We start from the raw sequence: 21,400 nt of genomic DNA on the forward strand, positions 1-21,400 counted from the left end.
AGTATAAATAATTAAAAAGTGTATTATTATTAATTTTGAGATAATTATAATTTTAAATTAATTAATTACTGAAGAAAAGCCCAACAAAGCGGGTATTAACCTATGTTATAAGAAACAGAAACTAGGGTTTTATTGATTCAGCAACTTGGGATTGAGAGCTGCCGCATCCAGCAAGCAAGAGTAGCAACCACAGGTGACTCCCAACTCACTTCTTCTCTCTCTTTCTTTCTCTTTTTTAGTTTCTTATCGATAGAAAATGTGTGAAATGAAAGATAAATAAACTATCTTCTCATTTTTTCTTGAATTTGTATCACATTGTAAATTCTTTGATTGAGTTGTAGGTAATCAACACTTCCTGTTCTCTCTCTCTCTCTCCCTCTCTCCCTCTCTCTTTTTAATATAGAGTATAGATCTATAAGAAGAACATTGGTTTTTTTTATACATTTATATTTATTTTTGGTTATGTTTTTATTTTGGGGTGAAGGAGAGGAAGAATGTCTCACAGGAAATTTGAGCACCCAAGGCATGGTTCCCTTGGATTCCTTCCAAGGAAGCGAGCTTCTCGCCAGAGAGGAAAAGGTATTCGCTTTCATTTTTTTTGTTTATCTGACAATAATAGTATGATGATGATGTAGCTATAGAAATTATAGTTTTGAAACTGATATGTACCTATTGTGTTCTTATCTGATGCTGTTGTTTTCTTCTGGTGCAGTGAAGGCATTCCCAAAGGATGACCCCAGCAAACCTTGCAAGCTCACTGCCTTTTTGGGGTACAAGGCTGGTATGACTCACATTGTCAGAGAGGTCGAAAAACCTGGATCTAGTAAGTTTGTTTTCATCAAGTAACTCCACAATTATTTTTATTGTTTGCTTGAAATGCAGTTTTCTTTTACCTGGAAGTGCATTGGGATTCTTTGATTGAATTACATTTATATAATGGTCTATTCATCTTTCAATTTTATCGGAATTTTAGTTGATTTTGTATCCTTTATTTCCGTATAGAGCTCCACAAGAAGGAGACATGTGAGGCTGTTACTATCATTGAAACCCCTCCTATGGTGATTGTTGGGGTTGTTGGATATGTAAAGACACCACGGGGCCTCCGATCCTTGAACACCGTCTGGGCTCAGCATCTGAGCGAGGAAGTCAAACGTCGGTTCTACAAACACTGGTGCAAGTCCAAGAAGAAGGCTTTTGTCAAGTACTCAAAGCAATATGAAAGTGAAGATGGGAAGAAGAGCATCCAGGCTCAGTTGGAAAAGATGAAGAAATATGCAACTGTTATTAGGGTCTTGGCCCACACTCAGGTTATAACAATTTCCGACTTAATATTGTTTTCTTATATCTGCACTTTTCAATTGTTCATTTCTTGTTCATGGTTTTCATATTGCAATTCTTTATTGAACATGTTTCAAGGTGGACAATTTTCTGACCAAGTACATTGCAGATTAGGAAAATGAAGGGATTGAAGCAGAAGAAGGCACACCTAATGGAGATCCAAGTCAATGGTGGAACTATTGCCGACAAGGTTGATTTTGCCTACAAGTTCTTTGAGAAGCAAGTCCCCATTGATGCTGTTTTCCAGAAGGATGAAATGATTGATATCATTGGTGTCACAAAGGGTAAAGGTTACGAAGGCGTTGTCACTCGTTGGGGTGTCACACGTCTTCCCCGCAAGACCCACAGAGGTCTGCGTAAGGTTGCTTGTATTGGTGCCTGGCATCCTGCTAGAGTCTCCTTTACAGTTGCCAGGGCAGGTCAGAATGGATACCACCATCGTACGGAGATGAACAAGAAGGTCTACAGGGTTGGCAAGGTTGGTGATGAGACCCACTCTGCCATAACCGATTATGACAGGTTAGTCCGTTTGTCTGTTTAGCTCCGTAGATTATACCTAAAATATATACCCCCTTCAGATTAGAGTTGTTATGAAGGTGTCTGGAGATTTGCTTTAATACCATTGTTGAATTTGTGGCCTACTATTCAGGACCGAAAAAGATATTACCCCTATCGGTGGCTTCCCTCACTATGGTGTTGTGAAGAGTGATTACCTGATGATCAAAGGAGGCTGTGTCGGACCTAAGAAGAGGGTGGTTACACTTCGTCAGTCTCTTATTAACCAGACATCTCGTGTTGCCCTGGAGGAAATAAAACTCAAGTTCATCGACACCTCCTCAAAGTTCGGGCACGGACGCTTCCAGACAACACAGGAAAAACAGAAATTCTATGGTCGACTCAAGGCTTAAGTTTTCAGAACTGATCCGGAATTTTGGGTTATCATATGTTTAAGTTTTGTTTCAGCCCAAGCTTAGTTTATATCGTCTTTCATTTCCTTTTTGAAACCGAACAGTTGGGTTTCTTTTGTTTTCTCAATCTGGAGTGGATAACGTTTTAAGTGCAGAGGATTTTCAACAGATGAATGCACATTTTTATTTGCTGTTCTTTGTTGCTATGATTGCAATTTGATCATATTCCCTTGCGTGCTAGAATTTAATCACGGAATTTATATAAATGCAAGACTAGTTATTTTATGCATGTAACACAAGGGGTAACGGTCGTCTCCAAATTTTACTATTTTATACATTCACTCAATTTCTACCATCTTATTCCAAACCTAGGCAACCCGTCAAACAAACTATTGACGCTACAATAGTTTATTATTACTATATTCTAATACTGATCGGCCGCATCTCTTCCCAACACTAACCCGTAAACCGTGCTCCATATGAAGAATGGTACTAAGCTTAGGAGTCGCTATGTGGTTTTCCACCATTTTGACTTGGTAAATTTTTATGATGGCCATTGCAGTGGCCTTCATCACGTTGAAAGCAATATCCTACCCGACGCAGACCCTTGGCCCGGTGTTGAACACAGAGAACTTGTGAGGTGGTTCATGTTTGATCCCTCCATCTTTGATCCATCTCTCTGGCTTGAATTCATGGCAATCCTCTCCCCATATTGATGCCATCCTTCCCATCGCATATGATGGGATTATAACCATTGTTTTGTTATCGGTCTGATGCCCGTTGGGAAGGGTGTCATCATGGAGCGGAGTTCTTCCAAGGAAAGGAATCAGCCTCAACGTTTCACATAGAGTCGCGTGGAGGTAAACCATTTAACTCATCGGCGTCGAATGTTACTGGTTTCGTTGTCCCATGCGAAAGCTTTTTAATTTCTTGTCTGATTTTGGTTTCAACCTCGGGGTGTTTCGTCAGAAGCCAAAAGAACCAAGTGAGGACCGTGCTTGTGGTGTCATGAGTGGCAAACATGATACCTAAGACGTTGTCTTTTATTACTTCCTCAGAGATCGACAATGGTTCTACGAGCTTGTGTCCGATCATGTGAAGCTCAAGCACATTGAAATCAACCTCGACATCCTCCATTGTTGCTCTATTGCTCAGTTTTTTTCGCTTTAGTGATATGTACTGTGAGAATAACTGATACAGAGTTACCCTAGCATCATTTAGCTTCTTTTCTTTTCCGACCCCAAGTCATTTTTGTAATCTCCAAACACTTTCTGGAAGAAGATGCCGAGCAAATATTGCTTCAAAAGCATCAGATATGGCATCTGAGAAGCGACTTTCATGGGAATCGATACCGAAACAACTAGGATCATAACCAGTAGCCATTCTGCAAGCAATATGAAACATGTGCTTGCTCAACAAATGCTGAAAATCAACTGGAACCTCTTGGCTCGAGAGACGATCAAGGGTCTGGATCAACTCTCCCATGCTATCCTGGAAAATCTTTGACATCAGTTGCTGGAATCTCTGGTGACTTAAGAATCCTCTAATAAAGAACCTGTGATTCTTCCACTGCTCAAAATCGGAATTTAAAATGGTTCCTCCGAAAACATCGAAATTTTTTTCCCACTCGGCACCTTTGGCATAGGCCGACAAATTTTCGCTCATGATGTGGTGCACGTTGGCAGGGTTGCAGGTGAATAAAATGTTCATATTGGCAAACCAAGGTCCCTTGAAGAGAAATGTGCCCCCGTTGCTTTCGAGAATCTCAGTTCTCTTGTCGAGAAGCCGATCAGAGTTGCTAACGATTGCCGGCAACATCCCGAGTAGAGGCCAGTTTCGTGGAAGCTTGGTGTTTTTGCTGGAATAGAAAAGAACCACAAACAGCAGAGCAACCGGTAAGATCAGGAACCGAAGATAAGCTAATATTTCCATGATGATTGTGATTCTTGTTCGGAATTCTTCAGATTGTGCCAATATATATTAGAAAGATTGAGCAACTCTTATTCTATTGCCTTCAACTACAGTCTCAATAAGTATCCATTCTCAAATTGACTAATACTTTCATATGTAAAAATAAAAAACAGAAACATGAGAATATATGAGTGGTGAAATAGGAAGTTTATCTTATATTTTATACGAGAGGTTGGTTCGTAAGTGTATGACAATGGAATTATCATAAGTTGTTCATATATACTCAAATTTAATTTAATAGTGAACAGGTTAAAACTTAAAATTTTGAGATTGTTTTACTTTCGCATTCTTTAGGAGCTAAAAAAATGATATTATTATTGATACTTGCTAGAAAGTTTGATCATCATCTAAGAGTGAGTTTTCAACTCTAAAATAAAATTTTAATGACTTAAACATATATTTTTAATCACTAAAAAATTAATTTTAAGTTTTCATTATATATTACGACAAAAACAAATATAAGATATTTACTTATGTAATTTTTTAGAACATTGTTTAATATACAAATCATATTAATACTATGTTAAATATAAAGTTTTTATACAAATTTAGATAATGTAATAGAAATAATTTTATGAAATTTTAAAATTAAAGAAAATATTACAAGAACAATTTAATAAAATTTACTTCTATACAATTTTATATTCTTATCAAATAATTTAAATAATATAATATAATAAATAATTTTACGTGTTAAAATTGTATTCGTGGAAGTAATCTTTTATTTTGTGCACCAAATGCATCATAAAATATTAGAAGAATTAAATAAACGGTTGAGTCATGTCAGAAATTAAGATGTGCTTTCACGGAATTAGGTAACAAAACGATTTTAGTGTTAATTTGGGCAAAACTTCTGTCGAGGTACAAAAGAAAGCCCAACCAGGATCATTATTGCTGTATTTGAACATGGAACTTTGGTTGTGGATTCTGTTTTAATTTGATTTGTATAATTATTATATTATAATTTTAAAATATTATATAAATTTAGATGTTTTTTAAATGTATATTTGTGATATAAACTCGATATGGGAATGAGATGACTAATGGCAACCTCTATTTATTTATGTATGTAGGAACATGAAGAAAAGATAAAGGGTGGAAGATAGAGACAAGAATAAAATTTCCCTAATTAAATTATGCTATTTTGACCATAATTTGAGCTGGATTAAAAGTTCAATAAAAATAATATTAAAATTAAAAAAGAAATTTAGTTAAACATGTAAGCATATATATGAATTTTGATTTTGTACAATTGTATATATAAAATTTTGATTCAATTATTTTTAAAAATTATTACCTGGCTTAATATTATTTTATGCTTAAAAATTACATACACGATTAAATACGTTTATTCAATTTGAAAATAATTTTTTAAAATACGAATAATTGAATAAAAAAATTATGTGTATCGTTACACCAAATGAATATATATATATATATATATATATATATATATATATATATATATATATATATATATATATTTAATCAAAATTTATGTATAATTATAATGTTTATATTTAAAAATAACCCCCTTGATGTTGTTTGTGTAGTCTAAATTCATATGTTAGACAGCTTTTTGTTGAAGATGACCGAGTCTTGAAACTCAGTGGATTGGTAAATTAAAAGCCGTTATATTTGAAAATCCTCGAAGACGAAGTAGGTTTTATTGGTGTAGATTAGTTGATTGGCACAAGTCAATAGTCCTAGGTTGAACTCTGGAGTAGTTTATTTAGGCCTTGGATTCGAAGTCCAAACAAGCTATTTTCTTTCTACTTTTGGTTGAATCATGTTTCTGATATCCCACCAATGGATAGATGTTGAGTTTTGCGTGCGGAGAATATTTTGATAAGGACGGCATCTGTCAGCTCATCATTCACAAATGCTCTCTTCTCCCAACACCACCAGCCGTATCATGCTTTACAAGCTTGACAATCTTTGCTTAATCAAAAGAGTTTGGTTCAGATAATGGTCCGGAACTTTGTTGCATCTTTCACTCTACTAGTAGTAGTAGTAGTAGTAGTAGTTGTGTAGGACCTTTGCAAATTCGCCATTTGTGTTGTTATCTGCTCCTCTCCATCATTTCCTTTTGTACAAGTAAATAGAAACTCGGCTCATCCCTGTAAGATTTAGTGGGTCCAAGTGCATTGCATCAGGACAAGACAAAGAAAGGACAAAACATAAATAAATAAATAAATAACCAAATTGGTCGACTATCTTTTTGGAGCACATGTTACTCGTTTCTGTACTTTCAGGGACCCCTGCAACAATCTCGGCGTTACGTGGCGCTATCAACTTCACTTTGGCGGTGCCGAAGATGAGGACCATATCTTCCATTCCTTTATTTTCTTGAACCTTTTTCATACCGAAATTTCGGGAGTCGATAAAGCCTTAAAACTAATGTGCGTGCGTGCTTGTTTGCGTGTGAGTCTTAACTTTCAGTGAAAATATGAAATGGCCCAATAAGAAGGCAGCGCCGGGCAATGATTATTTGACTCCATCTTAAACCGGTTTCACTGTAGAAGTGGGATTGCCCCCTTAAGCATCCATCCACTTGCTTTTCAAATAATATATATCATTTTAATTGAATAATACAAATAATTTAAAAAGCGTAACCATAATTTTTATCTATTAAAATGATATTATTCGATATTTGGAATTCCAAATATACACAATTTTCGGAAACCAAAAACATTAGAAGGATGAAGGTGTTAGGCCTGGGATAGCATCTCTCACCAAAGGACCCCCTGTTCAGGAACAACGTGGTCTAAATTAAAGACAAGTTGGTAGGGCCTGAATGCGACAGGCAAGTGATTGTCTTCAGATGCAATGAAATTAAAGGAAAAAAAGTGGAATATTATTGTTTGAAAAAATTTATGAAAATAATGTTATTTAAAATTTATTCAAGGATTTTACATAATTTTTATAACTTTTGTTAAAATCGTTCCTAGTTGAAAAGATTTTCATAAAATTATTGACAAATGAGGAGGAAGACTTAAACTCTACACTCCAATTAGAAAAAGAAAGCATTTGTGTCCCACATGAAGGGGGAGTTGAAATCTAATGCACCCAAACTAAAGATGAACGTAAGATTTTATGCTAGATGAAACAAACTCATAAAATATTGAGAAGAGACAAACTAAAACTGAAAATAATTTTTTAATAAAAAATATCTAAAATATAAAAAAAATTAAACTAAAATGTGTACTACCAGCATCATCCCCACTCATTTTCAAATAGATCTTCACGAATAAAAGAAGGAAAAAAAACATACTCTTTAAAATCACCACATTGCTATTTATGTGTATGAGATTTGTCCAACGGCACCGCTCCATCATCTTATCTTTGACATTTGATGTATATTCAACCAAGATTGGTCTTACTGAATTTATTCGACAAGGATTTATCATTGAATCACATGTCTGAAACTATCCTACAAATGACATGGTCATGCATCTAACTTATTTTCAAGCCTCAAAATCCCATCATTTTTCTAGAAGATATGAAAAGTGGTAGGTCATGTCAACATTCAAGATCCCATTATTTTATTAGACTAAATAGTTAGTTATTTTTAGTTTTTAAAAAAATAAAATAAAATAATAAATCTAACGGGTGAATTAAACAAATATAAATGATATAGAAACTACAAATTATATAAAAATAATATTTATAACTAAAGAGGATACAAAATTTATATTAGAAGATAAACTTATAAATTTTAAAAAGTAGAAATATACTTTTAATAAAAAATATTAAATATAGATAATAATTAAAAAAAATCAGATACAATTCCATCTATGTCCATAATTCTACTTTTGAACACCTTTATTGATCCATTACGTAGGCATTAAGATTCGGGACCTCAGTTTCACATTACTTTATTTAATTTAAGAAATTAATATTTTTAACAGAATATTTGGATGTGAATTTTGGAAAATATTTCCCAATCCCAATATCAGTTGAAAAGAAAAATCTCATCAAACCTTTCTTTTTTAATAATAAAAATTGTAAATTTAGCATTTACTTGCTTTTTAAACTGTACTCTAAGCTAAGCACGGGCGTTTTAGTCCACCTCTTCAATAGCAAAAGTATTATTTGTTTATCCATTGATTTTTTAATGATTTTGATAAGGATTATGTAGACACACATTTTATGACCAAAATAAACATATATTTATATATTATATTATATATATATATATTGTATAAATATTATTATTATTTTATTAGACTAATACATTTTACATTTGTCTTATTTCTGTATCAGGCCCAAAATTTCATTTGGCCCAGCAGGAGCACCCAAACCGGTCTAACCTCAACCCAAATCAATTAGGGTTTTCTAACCCTAACCCTATCACTCGTTCTAGCTAGCACCGCAGCAGCCAAGGAGACTTTCCCTCGCCTTCCTCTCCGAGTTTCTCGATCGTACGACTCATCTCCAATAGTCCCGAGATCTCTGGCGCAAGGGACATCACCAACAAATAACAGAATTAGAGTTCTAATAGGAATCAAACTCTAAAATCCTAGGCTATAAATCTCATGTAACTAGAATATTCACGGACACGAATATTAGAGGAGATTACTAGCAAACAGAGAGTTACACACACGATAGGACCAGAGAGTTTACGCATGAAAACACTAGGAAATATAGAAGCAAATACGCACAATCCGAGATATACTACGAAAATACACAGAGCATTTGAGGCGTTTTGTAAAATCTTTTTGGAAAAGAAATAAACGAAAGGTATATTTGTTTACCTTTTTCATTCGTGTTGCCCTTGCATGTTGATTTGCGCTTGCGGTTTGGCTCGAAAACGATAGAAACCCATTCGGCCGAGGATTCAGGGGAGGAGGTTTTGCTCTCGTAATCCCTCCCCGAGGCCATGTATTTCTGAAAAATGAAGTGTTTTTTTAAAAAAGGTTTTCCTAAAGCTTTCAAAAATTATTTAAAAAAATGATTTTTTTTTACCGTCGATAACCGGCGGCCGGCGCTGATCAACGGCGGTGACGAGGTGGCACACGGTGGCCGGATACTGGGTTCATCAAGAACCCAGGCATTGTTCTTCATTTTGGAAGAACAGTTCAGAGCAAAACATAAAAGAGGGGGGCTTTGTTTTCGTGAGAGGAGAGAAATGAGAGTTAAGCCATGACTTTGGCTTATATACTGACCCGGCCTGACTCGACCCGACCGGATCCCCTAGGGGATCTGTGTGTTTTCAAAGAAAAATGGGAAAATCTGATTTTTAGTCCCTCCGGTTTCAAATGTGTGTTATTTTGATCCCAAATTCGACCATAAAACCCAATTTCTTTTTAAATTAGCCCATGATTTTTACTCTTATTTCAAATTAACCCCCACTGTCATCACACGTATATATACATTTATTTCCTTTTATATATATATATTATTTCTCTATTTTTACTAATTTTTTATTTTTTATTATAGTTATTTCATTATTTTATTTCTCGACTATTATTAATTTTTTTCCTAATATTTACTTATTTAGTATTATTATTTATTTTATTTATTTGTTTTATTTAATATATGCTATTATTTTACATATTTTTTTATTTCAACATTTATATATATATATATATATATATATGTATATTTTACATTTGGTTTATATTTTCATGCTTCTATTTTTTTAGCATCTTATTGTATATATTTACTATTATCTTCTTTTTATTTTTTTCATTTCTATTTTTCTTTACCCTTATTCTTCCTTTATATTTGTTTAATTAAATCTAACATTCTTCTTTTGAGGGTACAATTTTAAATTCGTCAAAGGTAAATAATTTGGCTCGTTGTTTTACCTTTTTATTTAAAGTTACCATTCTCTTAAATTAAGACAACTGGAAATTATATAGTACCGAAAGGGCAGTTCAAGGGTGCTAACCCTTCCTTAACTATAACCGACTCCCGAATCCGACACACCATTGGAAAGACGCAGATCTGATAAGAAATAAGGTATCCGGTCAACCCATTTTGTTTAAAATAAATTATCAATGGTAACTCCTAGTCCATTTTCCTAAGTTGAAGCCCAATTCTGAGCCCACCCGAAAGGAGGTTCCGACAGCTTGGCGACTCCACTGGGGACACATGTAAGTGAGTCAGGCTAAGGTAATTTCCAGTTGTCTTTTTAACGAAAAGGGTAAGTTTAAATTTTAAGGTAACATTTCAATCCTTATTACTTACTTTTGATTATATTTTCGAGTAAATAGTTGTACTGACGTTTTTTCAATGATTTCAGATTTTTCAAAATTGTCATATGTAGCTCTATATCCGAGCTCCAAAACGTTTTAAGTGAGGGCGAAAGTGATGCCTTCGTGTGAATTTATTCTCCGTATGGGCCTAGCAAGTAACCTTCGGGATTCATATACATTATGTCTTCGTGTGAATTTATTCACCGTGCGTGCATAAGGGAATGTTTTCTCTCAAGTTTAACTTAGTCCACATAAGCTTGTAATAGGCTTAGGACTAAGGGTCTGGCAAGCCCAAGGGGGCACCAGCAAGGAGAACTCGAGTACACTCTTTAGAACCTAAACCGGGAGAGTGCAGGGAATTAGAGCCCACCCCAAAACCTCATTCCAACCCTAGGATTTCTGAATTATTTCCTGCTTTACTTTCTGTTCAAAGCATGCGAACTAGACAAATATGCGGTTAGGATTCGTTTGAAATTAGCATACGGGATAAAGATCATGTCCGGGTAGGAATAATAAGCATGTGGGGTAGATATCATGTGGGGTAGATTTTTATTTTTATTATTGTTTTGATTTACCTCACTAACTTTTTCATTTTTGTTCTTTTTTATTTTATTTTCATCATTCGCATCATTTAAAAGAGGTGTTGATCTACCAAAAACGTGTTTGTTAAACGTAAATAATTCACATTAATGGACAAAGGGGTTATAATACAAGAGGTGAAAAACACAAAAGTCCAGTTTAGAAGGGTCCGGGATTTACACCGAGCACACCAAAAGTCAACTTTTTAAGTTGGCAAAAAATTTGGAAGGGCATACAAGAAGAAGGTTACTGACCTGAAGAATCCCTTCAAAGACAACAAGAACAAGATGACGAAACCCTAGCTAAGCTGGAGACCACTATTGACAAATTCACGAAGCAAGTTTCGGATAGTTCCTATCGATGGAGGACTCCAATGACATTTTCGTTAGGAACAAGCTCAGTAGAGAGTGAAAGTCGGAGGCGCAGTATTTCAAGACTTTTTTGGGGCAAGCAGCTCGTCACTTGCACAGTTTATCCCGAGGAGTCGGAATAGTTCGACATGACATTCAACCAGTGATAGAAGAACACTGAAGATGAATCAACTAGTCCGAAAGCTGTTTGGGTCTATACATTTAAAATGTTTTTTGTCTCTTAAGACGTAACACTTTTGTCCCCAATGAGGATTAGTTATAATAACATACACATTTTTTGGATCAATGCCTCGAATATTTCATGCATCATGCATTCTTGCATATTTTGCATAATTTTTCTTTTTTTCATTGCATTCACATTAACTAACAAAAGTTGGACACACTAATCCACATAGTACTCGTTCAAACGGAAAAGAGCGGGAATTTTATGATAAAAGCAAGGATACTCCCGGAGTAGAAATTTGTGCATCTGAGGGTACATCAAAAGGAGCCTCGACAAGTGAAACGGTTGAAAGATAGGGAGTAAGTACAGATGAATGCCCTAATCCTCGACATTTTGAAAATAATGGGGCATCCTAATGAGGATTTATTCCATTTTGCAGCATCCTGTTTGGACTTGTTTTTTAAACTTTCTCAGATTTCTTTTGTAACTTGCTTTTGAACTTTGACATATTTCTTTTTATGTGGATATTTAAATGAATTTATGTTGAGCATTGCATCAAATTTACAACTTGAATTTTTTTTAATATCAACTGAATTAAAAAACTCTGTAAATGATTCAGAGTTACAGATCTTTGACAAGCGAATACAACAAAGGACTTTGACCTTATCCAGAAGTTACGCTCAAACATTGTACCATTCTTTTACAAATAACCAATATAGCTTTTTCCTTTCATAAGGCTTGGTATTTAGATGTGTATATGTGCGGACAACATGAGGCATCTTTTGCATATGACATTACTATACTTTTTGTTAAAGACGTTCAATGATGATAATATTCTTCACAGATGGAATAGTCGAGTAGGTGAATACAGTTTAGGTCAATTGCTGGGAAATTGAACTCTAAAGATGAGATTCATTGACTTTCAACAACACCTAGACTATAACAAGTTCTTCTTGACAATCTTAAGAAATTAAATCCGTAAATCTGAGTTATTCCACTAAGGCAATTGGTTATAGGGGAAACTTGAAAGCCCTAGCCTTATGAATAGATTACATTCAAACCATGATATTGCTCGAACACTTGGCAATTCGGTGTTAGCTCCACTGCTATTGTCCGGCCGAAGACTTTATGATGAGATGAACCCTTCAGTTAACTTGATAAAAGTGATTATAATGTTAAGTTGTCTCTCTAAAGCAATTGGTTAAATGCCATGGCTTTATGGATTCAGCTAGCCAGATAACGACAAATTAAATCAAATTTATCTAAGCAAGAAATTTTCGGTAATGATGGACTAAGGGAGTTGAAGAACACCTGTTATAGTCAACTTTACACGAGTACTCATGAATTTCATTTTTAGACCGACATTTCTGCACTACCTTTGTTAGAGGAGCCTACGAAGCTTAAACAAATGGAAGATTTCAGAGAACCGAAATAGAGTGTCTAGTAATTGATAATGCTAGTTGCGTCATTTTTGTCCGCATCCAATTGAAATGCCAAGCCAAAGGAAAAACATGTTGCAATGACAAAAAATAACATTTTTTATGGCTGAAACATTAGGTCAACCTAAAGCCAACTCATCCACTTGAATATTTGTCAAATAGCTATAACTCTGAAAGCATTAAAAGAGCTATTGATTCATTTGATATTCTTTGAACTCATGCTTATAATTTGATTCGATTTGATTGCGAGCCTGAATTAAGAGGCAATGCTTTACAGAATTCTTGCATTTTTATATCTTTTTTCTTCCTTCCTGAGATAAGAGAAATGAGAAAAAAATTCAAACAGGACAATCGCAAATGTGAAAGGTTCTGGAAGGTGTTAAGGCTCATTTTGCCTCTCTTGAAAAAAGAACGAACAATGCCAGATTTTGAGCATTTCACAAGATAATCAGTCCGAGAGATCAGATAGAACTTGTGTCATTACCAATAACCTGAGAAGAAAATGGGACATGGTCGATTCCAAGGACAAGACCAGTAGACAAAAATGAGGCCTCATCCAAGAGATAAAACAGAACTAATTCATATTGCATGCATCTTAGACATACTTAAGAGTATCGCATTGATCATTTTAGCATACATAATTTTTGTAGTTTTTTGAGTTAAGTTTAAACTTCAAAACGAAAGATACTCGGATCAAAAGCACATTCAAAAGTTGATGGTGATTGCTCGACCTCACAGCGAAGGGGCGACTGTCTGACGACAAAACAACTTTCCGAGTCTTGTTCAGAGTCAATTTCAACTTCACAGCAAAATATATTGAACTCAAATCGACACAATTTGTTTGAAACAGGATTTCAACTCCACTCAAAACCAACTTTCTCGAGATTGGATTTCAACTTCACGACGAAGGATATCTAACTCAAAGCAACATACAATACTTGGATTTCAACTTCACGAAGAAGGATATTCAAGTCAAGGCTCAACTTCACGACGAATGGGCCATCCACGATTTCAACTCCACGACGGAGGATATCGTACCCACAGATCCACGATTTCAACTTCATAACGAAGGATATCGTGCCCATCTACACAAGATTGGATTTCAACTTCACGACGAATGATATCCAATTCAAAGCTCAACTTCACGACGAAGGGGTTTCCTAGTTTCATTCAGAGACAATTTCAACTTCACGGTGAAGGATATTTGTAACATCCTCAATACCGGGTTAGTGACTAAATTGTAAAATTTCAAAATTTGGGGATAAAAGTAGAAAAGTTGAATAGTTCAATGATTTATGTGGAGATATTTTCTTGAAGTTATTAGTAATTATTAAAGGATATTAAGGGCAAAATGGTCTTTGTAATCTAAAGATAATTATCTGATCTCTTTATTAAGAGATAAGCTTGTGGGGAGAGTTATATGGAAAACTCTTATCCTTTCTTCTTCTCCTCTATGTGAGAGCTCAAGCAAAGGTAAGATTTCTTGTTATTGATTATTAGCTGAAATTTAAGGTTGAGTTTTGATTATTAGGTGATAATTAAACATAAGAAGAGCTTAAATTATCTTGAAACAATAAGATGAAGAGAATAGAGGGATTTAAAGAAAAGAGAGGAAAAAGTGAAATCTTGAAAGAGGGTTCTGATACCATTAAATATAACACTCCCAACCCGAATCCGATCTGGATCCGAGTATGAGGTGCCATATTGACTTTTTAAAACATTTACTTGTATAAAATAGTGAGTAATTTAAAAACTTTTATAACATATAACTTATTCAAAACGTTTACAGAACTATTCAGAGCTTATACAATTCAAATCTTTTAAATACATGCCAACTAGACTTTTATACCATAAAATACATTTAAATTATCTATTTTCTGATCTGAAACTTTGTAAGGAAAAATGCTGACCTGACTTACACCTCAACAATCCATAAGCTTGTAAGAACCTGCGTGTGAAACACTCACAAGCTAAGTCTATGACTTAGTGATGCGAATAAATATATAACGTAAACTCTAACTTGTAATCATACAGAAACAACTATTATTATCATATCATACACATCATATCAAATCATCTCACTCATATGCTTTTCATATAACAATTACATACATGTCATCATTTATGTTTTTATCTTGCTCCTATACTATTATACTTCATATCTCTTATTTCTTATTCATATGATCTCTTACATTCATATTCTATAACTTATAACAAATTCTTATATCATCATATATAAGTCATTTATACTCACTCATATATACATCAACATATATTCATGTAACAGATACAATAACCCATATCACACATATATCATATCATGAAATTCATATACATATATCACATACATTGATTTCACAATTATCTCTTTATTAGCCCATGTACACATGTGAGAACTGTAGATATGTGAGTCTATTGAGGTTGTACACTATGCTGTCACCACAACTCGTATAATTCCCATTAGGGGGGCGTAGAATTTATCCTGAAGGACCACGTAGATGTCCCAAAGGACTACATATAACACATATGTCCCAAAGGACCACTATATCCCAAAATACCACTATGTCCCGAAGGACCGCGTAGACTCTCGACTCTTGGCATGCCAAATATACCTCTAGGTCTCCTAACACTTTCATGGGCATTCTCTTTTATATCGTTTCACATAGTCATATCTCATATGCTCATAGCTTTTATCATATCATTTCTCATATTTATATAATAATATGATTCACTTTCAAGTATCACATATACACATTCATATCACATGTTCTTATAAACTCATAACTTCTTTCACATGTACCTGTAATCATGTAGCTTCTTTTCACGTAGTTCATGTCACTTTTCATATCATTCATTTATCACATACATAATCTCTATCATATATACATTTCTTCACTTATCTCATAGTTATGTATCATATTATATAATTTAACTTATATCATATTATCATGTGTGCATATATCATGGACAATTAATATGTATCATATAAACATTTATTCACTCATATCATTAACATATGTAACAATCAATAACACACACATAACATGTCAAACATATGCTCATATTAATGAATTCATGCATTATACTATAGGAAATAGACTTGTCACAAGTCTTATTTCCATTAATACATAATACACTATCTAATGTGCACTCACCTTGGCCTCACTACGTTCCAATACACTTTATGATTTTCATCTCTTTCGATCGAATCTTAACTTGCCAATTGACACGGGCTTGTTCGTGCTCGATATCTATATAATCATACATTGATATATATCAGTATCCAATTGATATACACTAATCTATCATTTCTTAAACCAAAAGAAATGTCTATTTCAATTTCCCCTTGAAGTGCATCGATGCATTCTTTAACATGTGCATCGATGCACTACCCATGCATCGATACACAAATTACCTTCGATGTTTTCATTTTTAAAGGGATGCATCGATGCACTCCTTATGCATCGATGCACCAATTGCATTCGATGTTTCTTCTTTAAAGAGTGCATCGATGCACTTTCAATGTGCATCGATACAAATTGCCCATAATTTGTATTTTAAGCCCAAAAATCCATTTAATTCAACTCAAATGCTTCATATTTCATACCCTTTCATATTTCTATCTTACATATACATATTTTCACTCATTTATACTCAATAATCACTTCTTTAACCTCCATATCCTATTCTCCTTAAGAAATTCAAGAATCATACCCAAATTTTAACATGTTACAAATCCAATTTAACACTTCATACATGTTAATTAGATTGATGACAAGTCAAATTCACTCTAAAATCTCATTAAAGAACCCTCTTTCAAGATTTCTCTTATTCTTCTCTTTTTTTAATTACCTATATTCTTTTCATCTTATTGTTTCAAGATAATTTAAGCTCTTCTTATGTTTAATTATCACCTAATAATCAAAACTCAACCTTAAATTTCAGCTAATAATCAACAACAAGAAATCTTACCTTTGCTTGAGCTCTCACGTGGAGGAGGAGGAGGAAGAAGGGATAAGAGTTTTCCAGATAACTCTCCCCACAAGCTTATCTCTTAATAAAGAGATAAGATAATTATCTTTAGATAACAAAGACCATTTTGCCCTTAATCTCATTTAATAATTACTAATAACTTTCAGGAAATATCTCCACATAAATCATTGAACAATTCGACTTTTCTACTTTTATCCCCAAATTCTAAAATTTTACAATTTAGTCACTAACCCGGTATTGAGGATGTTACAATATTGGACTCGAAACAATACAAGCTTAGATTTCAACTTCACGATGAAGGATATCATGCTCACCATCAACATTCATTGGATTTCAACTTCACGACGAAGGATATCCAATTCAAGGCTCAACTTCACAACGAAGGGGCCATTCATGGTTTCAACTTCACAACGAAGAGGTCATTCACGATTTCAACTTCACGACGAAGGGAATCGTGCTCACCAGCAACATTCATTAGATTTCAACTTCACGAAGAAGGTCCTATTCAAGGCTCAAACTTTACAGCGAAGGTGCCATCCACGGTTTCAACTTCACGACGAAGGGAATCGTGCTCACCAGTAACATTCATTGGATTTCAACTTCACGACGAATGATATCCAATTAAAAGCTCAATTTCGCAGCGAATGAGCCATCCACGATTTCAAATTCATGAAGAAGAATATCATGCCCGATGAAGTGATTTAGTGTCACAACAAACATGTCATCCATAGATTTGACTTCCTTAAGTCAATGATTAAAGCTTCTGAAAGGATTTCTTTAACATGCATAAACAAGCAGATTATCGATCACCTTTGAGATTGTTTCTCTCGAAACAAAGGGGTCGTCTCGCTCAAGACTAAGTTACTCAAAACAAAGTTTTGTCTCTCTTGAGACAGTTTCTTTTAAAACAAATTTTGTCTCTCTTGAGACATTTTCTCTTAAAACAAATTTTGTCTCTCTTGAGACAGTTTCCCTTGAAACAAAATCTTTGAATCTATTTTCCTTTAAACAAATTTCGTCTCCCTTGAGACAGTTTCTTTTAAAGCAATTTTTTTCTATCTTGAGACAATTTCTCTTAAAAATTTTGTCTCTCCTGAGACAACTTCTCTTGAAACAAAATCTTTGAATCTGTTTTCCTTGAAACAAATTTCGTCTCCCTTGAGACAGATTATTTTAAAACAAATTTTGTCTCTTTTAAGACATTTTCTCTTAAAAATTTTATCTCTATTGAAACAGTTTCCCTTGAAACAAAATCTTTGAATCTATTTCCTTTGAAACAAAATTTTTGAATCTATTTCCCTTGAAACAAGTTCTGTCTTCCTTGAGATAGTTTCTCTTGAAACACAAAATCTTTGAATTTATTTCCCTTGAAACAAAATTTTGTTTATCTTGAGACCGTTTCTCATGAAACAAAAAATATCTTTGAGATCGTTTCCCTTGAAACGAATTCTGTCTCTTTTGAGATAACTTCTCTTGAAGCATCATCTGAATCATGTCATTCAAATCAGAGGCAAATCAAATTTATAGCATAGCTCAAGGCAAGAAGGGTTATCTGCCAACAAAATTGTCAAGGTCGATTCCATCCAGCTTGATGACACATTAATCACTACTGTTCGGTTACAATCAAGGTTTTCCGACAACATAACTTAAGTCGAGAAAAGCTATGTGTTAGCGAAAACTTTTCAAGTTTGATTTCATTCATCTCGAAGACCTATCGACCACATGGTGGAGTCAAAGAATTATTTTCCAGTCGAATGTTTAAACCAAGGTCTTTAAACCAAGAATAAAATTGAAGTTGACTACAATTTGGCAACGAGAAGCAACATTCTAAACTGCGGCTTCAATTCCAACAGATTAACCCAACTTCACGATGAATGAGTCATCTGTAACACAACAACACCGAAATCTTCAGGACAAGTTTCACCTTCACGACGAAGTATCTTAAGCCATAAGACGATCCAGGAGCTACTAGTCAAAGCTTTGAGTTCGATTTCCACTTCACAACGAAGGATTTCGTGCTCAGAATTTTCCAGTTTCGACTCAACCTCACGACGATTGAGTCATTTCATATTTCAGTTCAAATTGACAAACCATTCCTAATATCGGGTCTCAACTCTACGACAAAGGATATTCGATGTAAACGAAAAGCGTCTTTTAATCTTTGCCCTATCCCCGTTACACGACTATGGGCAAAGAGGGGCAGCTATAGACACACTTTTTATGACCAAAATAAACATATATTATATATATATATATATATATATATATATATATATATTGTATAAATATTATCATTATTTTATTAAACTAATACATTTTACATTTGTCTCATTTCTGTATCAGACCCAAAATTTCATTTGGCCTACCCAAACCGGTCTAACCTCAATCCAAATTAGTTAGGGTTTTACAACCCTAACCCTACCACTCGTTTCAGCTAGCGCCGCAGCAGCCAAAGAGACTTTCCCTCGCCTTACTCTCCGAGTTTCCCGGCCGTACGACTCATCTCCAACAGCCCCGAGATCTCCGGTGCAAGGGACATCACCAACAAATAACAGAATTAGAGTTCTAATAGGAATCAAACTCTAAAATCCTAGGCTATAAATCTCATGTAGCTAGAACATTCACGGACACGGATATTAGGAGGAGATTACTAGCAAACAGAGAGTTACACACACGATAGGACCAGATAGTTTACGCACGAAAATACTAGGAAAATACAGAAGCAAATACGCACAATCCGAGATATACTACGGAAATACACAGAGCATTTGAGGCGTTTTGTAAAAGTTTTTCGAAAAAAAATAAACGAAAGGTATATTTGTTTACCTTTTTCATTCGTGTTGCCCTTGCATGTTGATTTGCGCTTGTGGTTTGGCTCGAAAACGACAGAAACCCAATCGGTCGAGGATTCAGGGGAGGAGGTTTTGCTCTCGTAATCCCTCCCCGAGGCCATGTATTTCTGAAAAATGAAGTGTTTTTTTAAAAAAGGTTTTCGTAAAGCTTTCAAAAATTATTTTTAAAAAATGATTTTTTTTTCGCCGATTAACGGCGGCGGTGAGGTGGCACACGGTGGCCGGATACTGGGTTCATCAAGAACCAATCATTGTTCTTCGTTTTGGAAGAACAGTTCAGAGCAAAACATAAAAGATGGGGGGCTTTGTTTTCGTGAGAGGAGAGAAATGAGAGTTAAGCCATGACTTTGGCTTATATACTGACCCGACCCGAGCGCGTGTTTTAAAGAAAAATGGGGAAATCTAATTTTTAGTACCTCCGGTTTTAAATGTGTGTTATTTTGATCCCAAATTCAACCTTAAAACCCAATTTCTTTTCAAATTAGCCCCTGATTTTTACTCTTATTTCAAATTAACCCCCACTGTCATCATATGTATATATACATTTATTTCCTTTTATATATTTTTTTATTTCTCTATTTTTACTAATTTTTATTTTTTATTATATTTTATTTCATTATTTTATTTCTCGACTATTATTAATATTTTTCCTAATATTTACTTATTTAGTATTATTATTTATTTTGTTTGTTTGTTTTATTTAATATATGCTATTATTTTACATATTTTTTTATTTTATCATTTATATATATATGTGTATATGAATATTTTACCTTTGGTTTATATTTTCATGCTTCTATTTTTTTAGCATCTTATTGTATATATTTACTATTATCTTCCTTTTTATTTTTTTCATTTCTATTTTTCTTTACCTTATTCTTCCTTTATATTTGTTTAATTAAATCTAACTTTCTTCTTTTGAGGGTACAATTTCAATTCGTCAAAGGTAAATAATTTGGTTCGTTATTTTACCTTTATATTTAAAGTTATCATTATCTTAAATTAAGACAACTGGAAATTATATAGTACCGAAAGGGCAGTTCAAGGGTGCTAACCCTTCCTTGATTGTAACTGACTCCCGAATCCGACACACCTTTGGAAAGACGCAGATCGGGTAAGAAATAAGGTATTTGGTTAACCCATTTTGTTTAAAATAAATGATCAGTGGCGACTTCTAATCCATTTTCCTAAGTCGAAGCCCAATTTCGGGCCCATCCGAAAGAAGGTTCCGACAGATTATATTGTCACGTTTGACGAATACGGATAAGTATCGTTAATGGTAATTATTATTAAATTAATTTATAAAACGTTAAATTAAAAGTATTAAATGTATAATTATAAATTAGTTAAAATTCTGAATGTAATTTAATTAAAATATAATATTTATAAAACATTAGATTTTATAATCTTATTTTAATTATAATTAGATCAAATATTAATTTGAAAATTTTATAAACCCAAATTTATTTTCATAGCTTTTAAGCTCTTCTGCTGTTGTCGTCGCCACCGCCGTCACCATTGGTATCATCTTTCATCGCCAGTGAATGATAAAGATTAAACCAACGAAGAAAGATGATATCGGT

The 21,400-nt window shown here is 34.0% G+C and overlaps 1 protein-coding gene, 1 long non-coding RNA gene and 1 pseudogene across 3 annotated transcripts in view; 1 reads left to right on the forward strand and 2 right to left on the reverse strand.

Moving 5' to 3' along the window:
- LOC120180433 overlaps positions 1–21,001 on the reverse strand; it is a 22,618-nt gene extending 1,617 nt beyond the window's left edge. Inside the window, exons 1-2 of the long non-coding RNA XR_005521683.1 lie at positions 20,990–21,001; positions 17,776–17,791 (exon numbers count right to left, since the gene is read on the reverse strand). This is a non-coding gene — a long non-coding RNA (uncharacterized LOC120180433). The remainder of the gene's footprint in view (positions 1–17,775; positions 17,792–20,989) is intronic.
- On the forward strand, positions 86–5,145 carry LOC120180429 (60S ribosomal protein L3-like). Of its 2 annotated transcripts, XM_039185753.1 has the most exons (7): positions 86–193; positions 485–579; positions 713–823; positions 1,003–1,307; positions 1,448–1,857; positions 1,988–2,262; positions 5,126–5,145. In XM_039185753.1, exons 2-6 carry the CDS (start codon positions 495–497, stop codon positions 2,244–2,246), a joined length of 1,170 nt encoding a protein of 389 aa, XP_039041684.1. In that variant the 5' UTR covers positions 86–193; positions 485–494; the 3' UTR covers positions 2,247–2,262; positions 5,126–5,145. The 2 variants fall into 2 exon arrangements, with proteins under 2 accessions (XP_039041684.1, XP_039041683.1); XM_039185752.1 differs by lacking the exon at positions 5,126–5,145 and having other exon boundaries at positions 1,988–2,400.
- On the reverse strand, positions 2,670–4,212 carry LOC120180428 (annotated as a pseudogene).
- Positions 21,002–21,400: the final 399 nt, after the last annotated feature.

The sequence above is a fragment of the Hibiscus syriacus genome, unplaced genomic scaffold (genome assembly GCF_006381635.1).
Source record: "Hibiscus syriacus cultivar Baekdansim isolate YM2019G1 unplaced genomic scaffold, ASM638163v2 tig00112496_pilon, whole genome shotgun sequence".
In the NCBI taxonomy this organism is placed as follows: Eukaryota; Viridiplantae; Streptophyta; class Magnoliopsida; order Malvales; family Malvaceae; genus Hibiscus; species Hibiscus syriacus.

What these genes read in the sequence shown, in the direction of transcription:
- LOC120180429 (XM_039185753.1), top strand. Translation starts at nt 495, where the DNA reads ATGTCTCACAGGAAATTTGAGCACCCAAGGCATGGTTCCCTTGGATTC. An exon ending in GGTCGAAAAACCTGGATCTA is followed by an intron (nt 824 to 1,002) that starts GTAAGTTTGTTT and finishes ATTTCCGTATAG; the next exon opens with AGCTCCACAAGAAGGAGACA. An exon ending in GGGTCTTGGCCCACACTCAG is followed by an intron (nt 1,308 to 1,447) that starts GTTATAACAATT and finishes AGTACATTGCAG; the next exon opens with ATTAGGAAAATGAAGGGATT.